The sequence below is a fragment of the Chinchilla lanigera genome, unplaced genomic scaffold (assembly GCF_000276665.1).
Source record: "Chinchilla lanigera isolate Chin_1 unplaced genomic scaffold, ChiLan1.0 scaffold00095, whole genome shotgun sequence".
Lineage (NCBI taxonomy): Eukaryota > Metazoa > Chordata > Mammalia > Rodentia > Chinchillidae > Chinchilla > Chinchilla lanigera.
In genome coordinates, this window is record NW_004955496.1 from 3,137,929 (window position 1) to 3,154,797 (window position 16,869).

Consider the following 16,869-nt stretch of genomic DNA (forward strand, 5'->3'; position numbering starts at 1 on the left):
ATAGGGTGGGTATATGATTAATATTATAGAAACAAATCCTATCAGATCTTTTCTAAAGTAGATCTTTTACATTCCCACTAACAATTTCAATTTCAATTCCTTCAAGCCTTTGGCATCAGTTGATGTGTTCAATTTTTTACTTTTAGCCATATATAGTTAGTATAAAGTGTTAACTCATTGTAGATTTAACCTACATTTTCACACTGTTCTAAAGACGTTGAGCAATTTTAGATGTGTTTATTGGGTGTTCATATGATTAAACATGTATCTGTTCAATTTTTTCCCTTTTTAAATGGATTTTTTATTTGTAGGCATTTTTAATATTCTCCATACCTATACTTTATTAAATATTTTTCAGACATTTCCTGCCAATCTGATTTGCTTGCCCAATTTTTTAAAATTATCTGTATTGCAGAAGTTATTTATAGTAAAGTCTAATCACATTTTTTCCTGTGGTTATTGCTTTTTCTATCTTGTGTGAGAAACCTCTGCCTACTATCCTAAAATCATGAAGATATTCTCATACATTTTTCTCTAGATGCATTACAGTTTTAGATTTTATATTGGATCTATGGTCCATCTCAATTTAATATTTGTAGATAGTGGTCAGATTAGTTTTGCCATAAAGATATCTGTTTTAGCTATATTTAAACACTTTCTCTTTTTCCATTGGATTGCTTTGGTTCTTTTATTGAAAGTTTAATGACCCTGTAAGTGTAGGTCTGTTTCTATTTTGAGGGATTTCTGTTTTGTTTCATTCGTATGTTTTTCTATCCATGTGCCAGCTCTATACCATCTTGATTACTATAGCTTTACAGTAAATTTGAAGTCAGTAGTTTGTTTCCAATTTTGTCCTGTTTGAAGATAGCTTTAGTTTTCATTGGTTCTTTAAATTTTATTTCATTTTCGTATAAATATTTTCATAAGCTCAGTTTCCTAAAGACATATGTTGGTGTTCTAATTGGGGTTGCATTGCACTGGTGGTTCTAGTGGGAAAAACTGACATCTAACAACTTCAAGTCCCCCACCGGTTAACCTGTTGCTTCTCTCCAAGTTTTTAAGTCTTTACTTTCAGGAATATTTTATAGGTTACAATGTAGAGTTCTTCCTTTTCTTTTGCTAAATTTATTCCTAAGTATTTTATATTTTGTTATGATTGTAATTAAATAGTCTTTTATTTACCAACTGTTTGCTGCTAGTATATAAATATATGTGAATATTTTATATGGGCTTTCTTGTTACCTTGTTCACCTTGTTCAATTAAGTTCACTTATTCAGTAGTTCTTTTGTAGATTCCTTAGAATTTTCTGTGTAAACAATAATATCATTAAATAAAAATGTTTACAACTCTTCTTTATCTTTATGCCTTATTCCTTTTCTTGGCCTGTTTCACTAGATAAGACTTCTACTACAGTACTGAATTCAGATACTGATGGTCATCTTCCCTGGTTTCTGACTTTAGGGAAGAATGTCTAGTATTTTGCCATTATGTGTAATGTAAGCTGTAGGGTTCTTTTAGATGCCCTTTATCAAGTTGACTATGGATTCTTATATATTTCTGGTTTACTGAAGAATTTCTAAACTATGGCTATTGAATTTTTTAAATGGTTTTTGGAGTTTCTGTTGGGTGTGTAACTTTTTCCATTATTGAATATGAAAATTGTTTTCATTTTGGACTCATAAAATTGAGATACAATATACATGTCATAAATTCACTCTTTTGAGGTGTAATATTCCATGGCTTTTTTAGTATATGTGCTGCCAAAGCAAGCATTCCATGGCTTTTTAATATCCTCCCAAGGTTGTATAGACAATACCATTATCTAATTCCACAACATTTTCATTTCTCTGGAAAGAATTAGCAGTTCCTCTCCTTCTGGAAACCACTAATCTACTTTGTGTCTTTATGATTTACCTAGTCTAAATTTTTTAATTCATGGAATTATATAATATGTGACCCTTTATGCTTGGTTTCTTTCATTTAGCATATTTTCAAGGTTCATGAAAAACACATGTGTTGTATTACTTTGCTACAGTGCTTCTCATAGTACTTTAACATACAAATCCTAATGAGTGACCTAAGGTTTAGAGAATATTAAGTGTTTTCTAATATTAGGAGCCTTGACCACAACGTGGCATAAGAACTTCGTCTCTCATACACTCTTCTTACTGTGACCTTTCTTTGAGCCACAATCCTGTCCACAAAGGGTTGCCTCTGTGATAGATGCTGTTCAAAAAGTACAAGTGAAGGGGTGAGGATGTAGCTCAGTGGTGGAGTGCCTGCCTGGCATGCATGAAGTCCTGTGTTTGATCTCCAGCACTGGAAGAAAAAAAGAAAACAGTATAAAGTTTATTGAGAAAATAAGCTGCTTTAAATTTTTACGTTGAGTGAGTCCTTTCATTATTTATCGGATTATCTGGTCGTTTGGAAACTTCTTTGTTGCCTGTTATCTTTATCAAACTTAAAACCAGAGAATGCAGTCTTTTTGCTGGCTTCATTATCATTAAAATTAATTGTCATAATTAAACAGCATGTTGACTTGTGAGATAGTTGGAATAGTGAAATGAAACTGCATATACTATAAAAGGATAAATACAAGATTCATGAATTCTTATTCCTTTTTGGCCTCTTAGTTCCCTATTCTAGTTATTTATAAAAATCACAAGTTTATATGAGAAAGAATTCTTTATCCAAAACTATTCATGACTTCAAAGGAGAAAAAGTAAAATAATAATGATGAAAATAACAACATACTTGCCAAAATGTGCAGTAACTTTGTCTTGCACATTGTCCTGCACATCTTGGGTGTTTATCTTATTTCTTATGATAGTACTGTAGTGTAGGTTACTGTTAATACATCCGTTTGATGCACAAGGAACTTTGGCTCCTAGGAGAAGTGTAAGAATTTAAATCATTTTCAGTTGTCATAGAACTAAAAATCTGTAAGACTTCCTGGCTCTCCTCCTGTGATAACAGAATAGTCATGACAACCCTAACTTCATATCCTTCAGTCTGCTGGACAGGAGCAAGCCATTTTTACTGGATGCTTATGTGAGTCCTGAGATTTTCAATCAGACCAATTTAGGAAAGTGTTGGACAAAGGCATGAGTCATATTTTCATCCCAAAAGACAGACCATAATATCTAGGGTATATAGGAGAGAAATGGAACTTTAACTTAAAATTGTAAGTTACCATTGGCAGATGGAGAAAGGAAACATGGATACCAGCAAGGGAAGAAATCTGTGACTACTACCTCTGAAAGCTATGGCAATTGAGGCTTAGAGAGCTGCCTGTGTACTGCTACTTATAACAGTGTTAGGGTGGAACGCCACCCTTTCTCTGCTGTTGAACTTTGAGTTGGGTAGTTAAGGACCCTGAAACCCAACTGCCTGGCTTTGAATCACAACTCTCTCCCTTACTTGCTTGGATGATAGGTAAAGTGACGCCTCTGCGTCAATTTTCTCACCGTCTAGGATAGCAAGAAGAGTTAATAAACTGTTAGATGTAAATTATTTAGAGCAGCACTTGGTGTAATATAAGTTATATAAGTGTCTCCAGTTTGTATAAGTAGTGGTGGTAGTGTCATTGTTATAACTTACAGTGAATTAACTTGCTATTGGGTAGTATTAATTAGCATTACTTGTGGAACAGTTATAACTTTTTTATGTGCACAGTTGTGATCATTCTTGGCATCTTCATTAGATACATAAACATTTCAGACACTGGACTGTGTGCAAGGTATTCTGAAGAGAAAAATGTAGTTTCAACCTTCGCAGAGATTACTGGCTACTGAGTTCACGAAGTTATAAACAGGAAATTTCAAGGTAGTACTTCCTGCTAGGACAGAGTACCTCGGGCCTGGGGATTTAGCTCAGCAGCACAGCGTCTGCCTGGCAAGCATGAGGTTGTGAGTTCGATTCCCAGTACCGGAAAAAAACCAAAAAAATTTTTAAAAAGACAGAGTATCTCAAGCCTGGAGAATACAGAAAAGTTTTGCTAAGTAAATAATACTTGTGTTTTAATCTCAGTGAAACCGGGGGTATAGCTCAGTGGTATAAGCGCCTGCCTGGCAAGTGCAAGGTCCTGAGTTTGATTCCCAATACGAAAAAAATAAAAAATTTAAAAAATAATAATCTCAATGGAAGCAGGCTATACTTAGAGAAGAATAGTTATATTGTACTTTTTAATCATTGCTGTTATTGTAAACTTCAACTGAAGACCAGTAGAAATGCCATATGATTCGCTGGAAAATATTAGACTATTGAGTGAATTGGGATTTAAAATTCAAACATTTATCCTCCATGTATCTACATGATTGGTTTACTTTGTTTATATTCTATTTGCTATGTACAAAGTCACTTTAGTTGTCATAAACTAGCAGTTATTTTAAAAGCTTATACATTTTAGTGGAAAATGAAAGATTGTGAAAACTGAGTGAACTTTGTTATTTTTAGCAGAAAAAAAATTTTCATCAGTACCAACAGAAATTAAGTTGAGGAATTATTTCTGTGAATTTATCCTTGGATGCTAAAGGATGATGAAGGGCCATAGAAAAGGAAATAGCATATGTTAAGTACCCACTTTGTGCCAGACTCTGAGCACTCACAGTTTCACCTCGTCACATAGCTGTAATAATAGCAGTTGTCACCTCATTTTAAAGAAGAAAAGACTTGGAAGCTAAACTGTAATTGGAAGAAGAGAGGTCTGGTATGTAAACTTCTGTCTGCTGAGCTCTAAGGCTATTGCCTTTGTTTTATACCATACTGTCCTATGTATAGAAAATAAATCCAGTTTATCTATAGAATAGTGATTCTAGAAGTGTGGTTATCATCATCACCTGGGAACATACTAGAAATACGAAATCTTCAGACCCATACCTTCTGTATCAAGCAACACAGGAAGCAGTGCCCAGAAATAGACATATGAACAATACATAACCTTCATGGTGGGACTTTATCATTGCCTGTAGTTAAAAATTCTTATAATTCTTCAAGTGATACCTAGAAGCCAATGTGCTCTTTGTAGAATAATATGAGACACTATACTGATTTATATTACATAAAAGCTGTTTTTAAATATTTGAACTAAAGTAGATACCATCTTTATACATTGTGCGATTAAATAAGTGATAGGAGGTACTGCACAATTAAAAAAGCACACAGAGGAGCCAAAACTTCAGAGTCCATTTTTTAATGTTATAATTTTCTGTGAACTGAGAAAAGATAACTGTCCTTCAGTTTTTAAGCAGCATTGTGGGTTGCTGTAGGATTACGTGGGTAGAAGTTTATTCTTACTATCTCCTCTGAAGCTTCCTGGGATGGACATGCTTCCTTGCATCATATTTTTGAGATCTGAGAGCCTGGTTCGTGGGAGAACCAGAACTCATTCAAAGTGAGCTGTCTTAGGAAAAACTACTTACATAGGTAACCAGAACTTACTAGAGTTCTACATTAGCTTTTGGAACAAAATTTAGTTACTGAAGTGTTATTTTTGCCTTATTCTGTCTTCCCATGCATATATCATGGGAAGCTTCTTGGATTGAGTAGCTAAGAACAAAACAGGTTTTTTTTTATACTTTAATTAAAATATGATCATAGCATAACCCCAACTGCTAACAAATGCAAGTAAGGCTGTAAATAGGGTATTTTAATCAATCATCTTGTCATAATTTGTTTAAGACAGACCAACACCTATTTAACTGGACATGTCAGCCTGACAGGCTTTTGTTTGCACTATGCTGACTTGCAGACCTATAGTAAACAATGCATACAATTCAGGCCCTTCTTCATTGTCAAGATAGATACTGTGACAAAACGCTTAAAAGTATCAAATATTGGCTCACTTAGAAATGTGTTTTGCTCTCAAATCAGATTCTAGAAAGTAGTAATGATTCCTCTTTTTATCACATGCAACATGTAAATAAACCTAGGAGACGGGAACCATGATGTTTGGGTCAGGGATGGACTGCTTCAGGAAAACAATTCCATCAGTTTATGTTGCTAATGATCTCATAACCATCTCAGTTTGTGTAAATAGACTTTGATGTTAACATAACAATGATCTCAGCTAATGACACATATTCCTCTCATTATACAATATATAATTGTAATTTTAATTAACAACAAAAGCTGTGGAATAAGCTAGAGTACAGTTTTAACTAAATATATATCCTCATTGGTTTAGTCTTAGAGGAAAGGCAGTCTTACAACATTCCAAATGCTGCAAGGTATAGGAAGTTGAACTGATTACCCAGTGTGTTTGTACTGCCAGTATCCATGACTATGATGAAAGACAAGATTTGGGGGTGTCTGCCAGGATAATAAAATTCCTTGGGAGAAGGAAACACTGAGGGAGCAGAAATACCCGGCTGACCTTGGGCTCCTATAAATCATCAGTATCAAATGATGATTATGGTTTCAAGGAGAAACTAGAAAACCATTTAGTAGATTGTATGATGTCAGGAGAATAGTTGAAGAGCCCTATTTGTAGTGTTTAATAATTCATAAAATATATACATCTAACAAAATAATAATGCAAAGACTCTTCTTTTTTGATAAAAACATAGATATCTTGCTTTGCTTTACTTTTAAAATGATTAGGATTCGATGTGAGGCCCATAGCTCATTGGTGCTCATTTAGCTCCTGTTTGGTGTTATATTTCTCACTTTATAAATTTGCAAACTGAGGCAGGGTGAAGTTGGAGCATTTTCCAAGCATAGCAAATCAATGACAGCCTCCTGGCTTTATGTCTGATACTCAAACCGCTAGACTATGCTTTCCATATGTGTTTTGATCTTATCAAATTAATTTTCTGCTAAGGGAAAAACCTTTCTACTATTCAAGTTGGAAAGTTAATTTCTGAATTTATTGTATCCCATTGAGAATTAGATACATTTCAGACTTAAGTGCTCAATTTCAATTATTTTGGAGTGAAAGCTGAGTTGTAAAATACGTCCAGTCTCATAAATTAGAGACAAATGGGCCATCTTTATATTTATTGCAAAGTCATCTTTACTAGTTCAATGAAACCGCCATTTCACAGCTTCTGAATCTGAATGTAACCCTAAATCTAGCATAAGTAGGTGACTGTTCAGGCTACAACATGGGCCCAGCAGCGAACTGCCTTATTTCCTTTATGAATTCTCAAACTGTTTGCTTTACTTTGAAAAAATGGCTCTGTTACCCACTGGTATTTTTAACAAAACTTCAAAATGTAATAATTTGTAAGTGTCAGGTTAAAACTTTCAAAGATCAGCTCATCCTTAGGAACATTCTTTCTTTAAATTTTGGAATTATAAACCAGTGAATCTTTTTTAGAAAACTATTGAGCTCTTTTATTTTGAGGAGCATTTCTTTAGAGATAGCACAGGTTTAAATATATGTACTATTATCTGACAATTAATCATTAGTATTTTATTGCTCCTCTCCATTTCTTAAATTGCACAGTAGCTAACTGTTTCATCTATGTTTCCTCTCAACGTTTCACCTCGGGCCGATATCATTAAAGGAAAGTTTGAAACCAAAAGGAAAATTTCTGTGGGAGTGATCAGATTTTATAAGGTGAAAGAACATCTTGAACTCATAGAAGCCAGAAGTGTGTTTCCTCCTTGGTTTGCTGACAGTCTGGTGTTTTGGCTTGTGGACTAGACCTTAGAAATATCATGGATCTGAGAGAATAGCATGTATGGTTTTAGTTACCACCTATACATGAACGCTGTCCAAGTCTATCTCAGCAAACCCGACCTTTCCTCTTTCCTGTCCTCTACCTTTTGCAATCTGAATAACATCGCTTCTTAGAAACACTGCAATTACCCAAACACCTAAAGAAACAGATGATTTGAAGCGAGTGGGAATCCCTCATGCAACTTAGTATAATTTATAGTTTTAGCCAGGTATTAACAAAATTATCCTGTTACCCACTATACCAAGATTTATTCCTGCTTACTTCAGTGAATAAGAGACCAGAGAACATGTATTTTTAGCAAATGTTTAAGTTTTGTGGGTATACTGTGAAGTTGAGTGGTTTGTTTTATTGATGAAGTATTGCATATTCCCTCGAATGAAGTTAAACACGGTTGATACATTACTGCTATGACATTTTTGAGCTGTTATTTCACTAGTGGTGAAGAATGTGATCAAGTAATTATCAGCTCCTTCTTGTACCATTGTGTGATATTTTATACATTATTTAATTACATTTAATAAATATATTGTACTTTTTGGCACATATTTATTGAATACCTACCTTGCAGCCACTGTGATAGCCATAGTGAATAAACCGGTTCATAGTTGAATAAACCGGTTCATAGTTGAATAAACCAATTCTTTCCTCAAGGTCCAATGAGAAGAGCAAAGCTATATAGAAATAACTACAGTAACTACAGCCTTGATGAGATTAAAGAGCAGGTTCTTAGGAGTGAGGAGCAGAGAAGTAAAGGAGACTGTAGTGGGAAAGCTGAGTGTTTTAAACACAGGCTGAGCGGTGTCTCATTGTGACAGTCTGTCGAGAGTTGGTAATACTGGCAAGGGTGAGAGGAAAACCTGTGGATATGGACATGTGAAGGCAACCAGTCCATAGAGGTATCAAACCTGTGATCTTAGCCAGATTTCTTTTTCACAGACAGCTACAGATGGTTTTGAGATGATTGAACTAGAAACACAAAATACATTTCCTTTGAAATGCATCTGGAAAGAGTTACATTATACTAATCTAATAGATTTGAAAATTCATTAAACCATGTTCAAAATGCAAATACAAGCAAGTTGACTCATCCATAGTTACTAACATTTATTCTAGCTGCTAGTGGTGCCCTTTCTCTCTCTCTCTCTCTCTCTCTCTCTCTCTCTCCCCCTCCCTCTCTCTTTCTCTTCTTTCTGTCTCTCTTTCTCTCTCCCTCATACACTCTCTCTCTGTCTCTCTGTATCTCTCTCTGTCTCTCTCTGTCTCTCTCTCTCTCTCTCTCTCTCTCTCTCACACACACACACACACACAAAACCACACACTCACTCACTCACTCACTCACTCACTGTCAGCTCTTTCCCAAGATCTATGATTTTTAAATGTCTTTTTTGGTCTCATCAGTGTAATAAATTTTCATGTTCTATTTTCTCCAAAAGGAAAGGACGAATAATTCTCAACTTCTATCTTAAATCCTTATACTGAAATTAACACTTCATGAATTTGTTTTTCCAATTATACTGTGTAGATTAATTCTTCCTCTTGGGATTCATGGGGCCTTTAAAAATGCAGAACCATTCAACTAATAGCTGATGTATGTACTTGAATATTAATGGAAGTGTTTTAAAATATCATCTGGTGTATTAAAATTATCAATGATGTTATTTTGAAAACTACTTTTTGGTCATAATTTTATATTTAAAATCCCCAGAGATTCTCATATTCATTTGTCAGACAAAATGGTGACAATATAAATCCTCTCCTCCGGTCTCTGAGGTACAAACAGTAACTAAAAATTTCAAAAGAAAAAGAGTGGTCTCTGACTTGAACATGTGTACATGTTCTCTGTTAGTGGTGGGTTTCTTTATTATGGTTTTGTTTAGGGAATTTGCTAGGAGAAAGCCTTTCTCTCTGCAAATACCATATTTTTAAAAAATGGTATGAATCCTTTTTTCTCAATTGTAAATCTTTTTGGTGTCCATGTTCTATTAAACTTTAAAATGTTATCTGTTACTGGGTGTGATCTTTTTTATCTTCCTGTTGCATCATAATTGCATTAGTTACTTTATTTTATTTTTTTTTTTTAGTTACTTTAAAAAAGAAGAGATTTCATGATCAAAACTGTCGACAGTATTAAATAATGAACCTTTAGAACAAGCTAGGTATACAGAATTCCAAAATATTGAGTACTCTTTCTGTTCATTATAGAAAATCACATTACTTTTTCTTTTTTACTTTATATTTTAAAAGAAATTTTAAAATTAAATCCTATGGATATAAAAGGGAAAAAAAGCAAATCTGATTTATTGTCTGATTTAAACTGAAAAGTACCAAGTTCACTAACTATAGTTGTGTATAATAGCTAAAAGAATATATTATGAGCATCAGCATTTTTATCTATGAATTTTTAAAGATTATTTTGGTAAATATGTTCATCAGCTCATTTTTTTGTTTTTTTTGTTTTTTTTGTTTTTTTTGTTTTTTTCTCTGGTATCGGGAACCGAACTCATGACCTTGCGCTTGCCAGGCAGGCGCTTTGCCACTGATCATCAGCTCATTTTTAATAGGAATGTGCTTTTTGGCAAGCATTTCTAATGTCTAATATTTTGCAACTATTTAGTCAAAGCTCAGTATAGAAAACTGAACACATATCTTCTGTATTCAGCAATTTCAAAACTAGTTTAATAAGAAAAAAATCTTTGTGAAGATTGGATTTTAATTTTGTTAAGATGTCTGTACTGAAGTAGTATGCAGCTGAGGCCCTCTAGTGTCAGCTGACTGCTGGTTTTCTTAGAAAGTTTTTTTTTTTCCATTTTTTATTCATTAGCACATGTTTATAGCACATACTGTTTACGTTCCTTGTGTGCAGTTGGTGGGTGTCCCTAACACATCTTTGTCATCCCCTTTCCCAGCCCTCCTCCTGTTTGCCTCCGTTTGTTGGTTCCCTTCCCATTCGAGGCAGATCTAACTCCTTACTTCCTATTATCTATCTTTTATTTTGGCCTTTATATATATTTTGGGTTTCTCATATAAGAGAAACCATGCAATATTTAAGTTTATGTGCCTGATTTATTTCACTTAACATTATACTGTCCTCAGTTTGAAGATAATATGAAGAATGCCATTATACAGTGAAAACACAAGACTAATACAAGGGGTCATTCTAAAGTTGACATGTAGAACCACATGAGCTCATAAAACTGGATTTATTTTTTATTTGTTAATTAGTCCAAAGGAAAGTTTATTCCTAAGGGGAAGGTGTTTACATTATTTCATATGCACCTATTCACGTGTGTATTGTGCTTTTATACAAAGTCCTTGTATCTACAACTACTGATAGGTAATAAATTTGTTTTGAAGTTTGGAATCTTGCTATTTATCTAGTTGGTTTAGTTTTTGAAGTTGCTTATGAAAATTCTATTTACCCCAAATTGTGCTCATTTCATATATTCCTATTTGCTCCAAACTGGCTGATATGGAAATTTGTATGTGGATGCCTTGCAAATCAATTTAAATGCTATTCTCCTTATATAGTAACCATTGTTTCTTTTCTAGATACATATAGGAAGTAATAATTATGATATACAACCAGGGATTGGATTATTATCTACTTAAGAGAAAGAATTAAGTTTGAGGGAAACAGAGCCTGGTGGTTGAGGCAGGGAGAACTGATGATAAGTCCCTTTCTGTTTCCAGACTTAAAAGAATTTTATCTTCAGTGTCCCCATCCCCAACTCCTAAGTGATGGAATAGTCAGGGCTCAAGACCATGCTGATAAGAAGTAAAACAAAAAGTTGATTTAGAAAATGGTTCTCAATGTCATCTGCCCACTAAGAGTTCCAACTTAAATATCAACTTAAAAATATTTTTCTTGTTAAGATTGCTGTGTTTATAAACAAGTGAATCTTTAGATTAAAAGATTACACCTAATGCTGACTGGCACAAAAGTGCCCATCCCTACAACAGGGATGGGCATTTAGGTATAAACAGCCTGCTTCGGCACACATGCTGTAGGCTCGCTATCACTGCCCTAGAATATATTGGGTTTAGCATACATGAGTTCAGTTGAATACCTAGAGCTCATAACAATGCCTCCCACAAATCCAACTGGAGGCCCAGAGCCCACAACGTCTCATGCAGGCCTGTTTCACCGATCTGCACTGGGAAGGCCTAAAGGACAGTGGTGGAATCTAGGAATCTGTGCCAAGGGAATGAAGGAGCTGTTAATTTATTACCTATCAGTAGTTGTAGATACAAGGACTTTGTATAAAAGCACGATATACACGTGAATAGGTGCCTATGAAGTAAACACCTTCCCCTTAGGAATAAACTTTCCTTGGGACTAATTAACAAATAAAAAATAAATCTAGTTTTATGAGCTCATGTGGTCCTACATGTCAACTTTAGAATGACCCCTTGAATTACTCTTGTGTTTTCACTGCATAATGGCATTCTTCATATTATCTTCATGTATTGAAGTTTTATAACTTTAAGGTTAAAGTAAAAAAGTATCTTCAAAGATTACAGGGAGGAATAATAAGATATCTTCAGCAAAATTGGATGCACACTTCGAAATTGATATTAAACTACTCACTAGGAGTAAAAGATACTATAAGATAATAGACTGAGTCAAAGTTTAAGGATTAAACAAGGTATTTTAAACTTTCCATGCTCTTCAAATCATGCTGTTTATGAAGATTTCTAAGGCCGTATTATAACTAAATAAAGAAAAATATCCAGTAGAGAACTTGTGGTAGTTGATGTTCTTCATAAATAGAGCATAATTACAAAAATATAGTAAGCATTAAACCCTGATGACTGAGACCTTTTTTTGAACCCTTTTTTGAAAACTACACTTTAAGTGGCCTAGGATTATATTTCCTTCTCTGCTTAGTTCTATATTTATTACTCATTGTATGGTAATGTGCCAGTTATTTCCCATCTTTCTCAAAGTGAAAACCAAAGGCCTTATAATAGTCTACAAGGTCTTCTGCAGTCAGACTTCCTGCTGCCTTTCCAATCTCATCTCCTACTCCTTGCCCCTTTGCTCCATTCTGTTGCACAGACAGTAGCTTCACTGTGTTTTCTTGAACCTGCTGTAGCGTATTGACAGCTAGTGGTCAACTTATAACCCCCAGCTGAACGGAGTAAGCATGGTGCTGGGTGTGGGAGGCCCACCTGGGGACTGTTGCCAGCAGTGTAAGAGGCAGAACTGGAGAAGAGGAGAGGCTTTGGGAACTAAAAAGGCTGTTGGGAGTGGAGAAAGGCTGTTGGAGCTGGTGGAAGCTGTAAGGAGCTGTTGGTTGTTTTGGAGGAGCTCGTCACACTGGCTTTCCTGATGAACTTGGCTGTTTTCATTCTTGGAGGAGCTCGGGTCCTCTTTGGCACTGAGAATGGCTTTGGTTCACTTTGGGGGAGCTCTGGTCCTCACTTTGAGCATTGCTTCCTGGCTCCAGAGGGGAAGATGGTACACTGCCGATCTCTAGGAGAAGGTTGCTACATTGGCTTCCCTGATGGAAACTTGGCCCTCTTGATCATCGAAGGAGCTTGGGGCCTCACTGTTGCTGAGGATGGCTCTGGTACCTTTCAGGGGTGCTCTGGTTCTTCTCAGCATTGCTTCCTGGCTCCAGTGCAGATCCCTCAGCCTGCTAGCACAGCTCCTTCATTCCCTTGGCACAGACTTCCTAGATTCCACCACTGTCCTTTAGGCCTTCCCAGTGCAGATCGGTGAAACAGGCCTGCATGAGACGTTGTGGGCTCTGGGCCTCCAGTTGGATTTGTGGGAGGCATTGTTATGAGCTCTAAGTATTCAACTGAACTCAAGTAGAACATTTTCATGGGATCCAGGCCCTCGGCTAGATTCCTTGATCTTGGTGTATGGACAGATTGCCTGCACTCTCTTTGTATATCATTCTTTGGGTGACTATTATAAATAATCATATAAAATATGTGTCCTGTATTATATTGTTTCCCCTTGCAAAATAAGCCCCAAACCAACACACCTGCTGAGTATTCTGTCAATTTGGGATGTGCATGCTAAGCAGTCAGCCTACATCAGTCATATCCCAGAGAGCTTTCTCACTTCATGTAGACATCTACAGAAGGCATGGTTTCTCAGTGGAGCCCCTTCCTGAACACACTGTATATCTTTCCTACTTTGTTTTTTCCTTGGCACTTAATTACTATATATCCCCCAAAAAAGCCATATATATATATAGATATATATATATATATATATACACACACACACACACAGACACACACACATACATGTACTTATTTAGCCCTCAGGGAAGAAATGTTCTTTTGTACTTCATATAAAATTTGATAATGTTAATAATCAGAAGTTGGAGAAGAAAAAATTAAAAAGTATAAAAACATGTTGACTATATCATCTCACACAGTCAGAAGTTAATTATATTAAATAAAAGTCAGATCACCAGAAGAATTGTCAACAAAAACTGTGAAGGATGATTCAGAGGATGATCATCTGTGGAAAGTCAGACTAGGATGAGAGAAGAGGTGAACATTTCAATTTTTTTGTCTCTGACTCTTACGATTTTAATTTAGGAAATAGGTTGAAAAATTTTTTAAAAATTTGTTGAACTCCACTTTTTTAAGTAAAGTTCATTGAGGTCTAATTTATATGTTAAAATTTTACCCTTTTTTAGTCTATGGTTCAATGACTTTGGTAAAGGAAGTCATATAACCATCATCAAAATTTAACAGTGTAATAAACAATTCTGTCACCACACAGAATTCCCTCATTCTCGTAGTTCACCTCCCTCCGAGCCTATAGTAGGCACTTATCTGTTATTCCATCCTTTTAACCTATGTTTCATAGTATATAATTGAGTCTGAATTCTTACCAAATCTGACAAACATTGTCTTTTAATTGGTGAATTTAGACCTCTTTCATTTAATATACTTATTGAGGCATTGAATTAAAAGCTGTTTTCTATTCTGTTATTTTCCTCTTGTTCTGCCTACGTCGGGTTGAGTATTTTTATGATAACATCTTATTTTTATTGGCTCACTGCAGCCCTCTTAAAAATGTTTAATGGTTACCTGCAGATTTTTAATTTCTAAAAATCAAATGATGGAAGAACATCTGTACCAAAATGTTCATAGTATTAGTTTGGGAGATTGGGTTTGAAGAAGTCTCCCCTACTTTTCTGTATGTTATTCCTTTTTTCAGTATCTTATTCCTACCTTTACATGAATGATTTTCTTGTTGTTGTTAAAATGCTACGGGAAGAACATAGAGAGAGATGGCAAGAGAAAAGGTAAACTGGGCATGTGTGGAGGGTGACTCTAGGCAGGCAGGATAAGAATTAAAGAGGCATGTTTGGTAAACCACAAATTCTTGGAGGTTGCTTTATGAGCTGGTGTGGAAAAGGAGTTAATATGCCATATAATCTATTGCATGTACCATATATTGTATATATTGCATATATAATAATACCATAAAATATGTTGCACCTGTTTGCAGGTGATAGGTGTTTTATTTTGAGCCAAATAAATGGTTTTTATTGACTTGGTCCCACCATACATCAATTTCTGGGAAGAGTAAATAGTACTATTAAAGTGGCCTTTAGGCAGCTGTATGATTCTTTATCACATCAATTCTGTCCTCACTTCCCCTGTGAGGTATATGTGTTTGTGTGTGTGTCTGTGTGTGTGTTAGATATCTATTGTCCTCTAATCAAAATTGACTATCATCAAATTTGTACAAATAGGTTTTTCGAAAATGTATAATTTTCATTTTCTCTTAATGGTGGAAGTGCAATAAAAATACTACTCTTTGAATATTTTCACTAGGTTTCATTTTACTTCTTAAAAAAGCTTCTGTATCTGCTTTATAATTGATCTTTGGCCTTTTTACTTTTTTATAGCTATTCAAAGGTGTTGTGCATAGCATTTGAAGTACTTCAGGGTTTGCAGTATATGAATAAACATGGCGTAGTGCACCGGGCACTGTCTCCTCATAATATCCTGTTGGATCGAAAGGTAGTTATCAAATATGTAATATCAGATATTTGTATGTTGCTTGAAACCTAAAGATGTTGAAGTTGGACTTGTTCAGTCAGAAAAACATCAAATAAGAACATTTTTGAGAATATTTGTAGTGAAAAGACTCTCTGAAAGTGATATATTTGTGATGGTGCTAAACAATCTTTAAATTATTTAAATCTTTCACATGAATAATTCTCTTTTATCCCAAAATTTATCTTCTAACTTCATCTTTTATTTTTCCTTTCATTTTTTTCTAAATGATACATGTAGCTTTCCACCCACTCCTCTGAACTTTTAAGGAAGCTCTTCTGAACATCTACATAAGAACTTCGTTCATTTTATAAGTGCGGCTGCACACGTCATTCCTTTTTCATTTATCTGTTCAGCAGCTGTTAGCAATCATCTGCCTTTTGTTGGATTTCTGCTTCTCTAGTTGAAATCTTATAGAGGATTCATAAATTAGTAAACCCTCCTAAGAGAATTATGCATATGAAGATGTACATTGTTGATAATAATCATAATTTTATTTTTTTAGCATATTAAAAACAGCTTTGAGGACTTGTTTTTCTATGGGAATTATCTTCAGTTTAATTTTGCTCTAAAACTTCTAAAGTTTAACAACCCTATGATGTTAAAATCATAAAGAAAATGATTACCATTAATTTCAGATTTATGACAGTAAAATATCATTGCCACAACCAACCTAAATTGTTTTAGAATATAAATGTTTTATACTGGGGATTTTAAAATTATTATTAAAAAGACAAATGAATTTCTAAATCACCTTTTAAAAAAAATAAAACATCTCAAAATGGAAAACCCTAAGATACATAAAATCTATCCTTACTTTTATTTAGGACCTCACACTTGTTATAATTATAATTATAGTTAACGTATTTTCAAACTGTGTAACAGTTATTGGAAATCTGGCATGTTTACCAACATTTTGATGATTTGTGAACTGAACTTTTCAGGTTAAAAATTCCTATGTCACACTTAAATTATAACGTGAATGGACTTTCATCTCCCTGAAAAACAATCCTCTGTAAAAATTGTTATGAAACATTTTAACCAAGGTCTCAACAGAAATGATTGCATTTTGTCTCTTGTCCTTTGTCAAAATACCTAGATAATATAAACATCAAAAATGTTATTTGATTTGACATTTATATA

The 16,869-nt window shown here is 34.5% G+C and overlaps 1 protein-coding gene across 4 annotated transcripts in view; it reads left to right on the forward strand.

The window, feature by feature from the left end:
- Tbck (TBC1 domain containing kinase) overlaps positions 1-16,869 on the forward strand; it is a 180,029-nt gene that overhangs the window by 29,816 nt on the left and 133,344 nt on the right. For all 4 annotated transcript variants that reach the window (XM_013505410.1, XM_005406218.2, XM_005406217.2 and 1 more), the window contains one exon: positions 15,576-15,690. In XM_013505410.1, the coding sequence (XP_013360864.1) occupies positions 15,576-15,690 (115 nt within the window). The remainder of the gene's footprint in view (positions 1-15,575; positions 15,691-16,869) is intronic.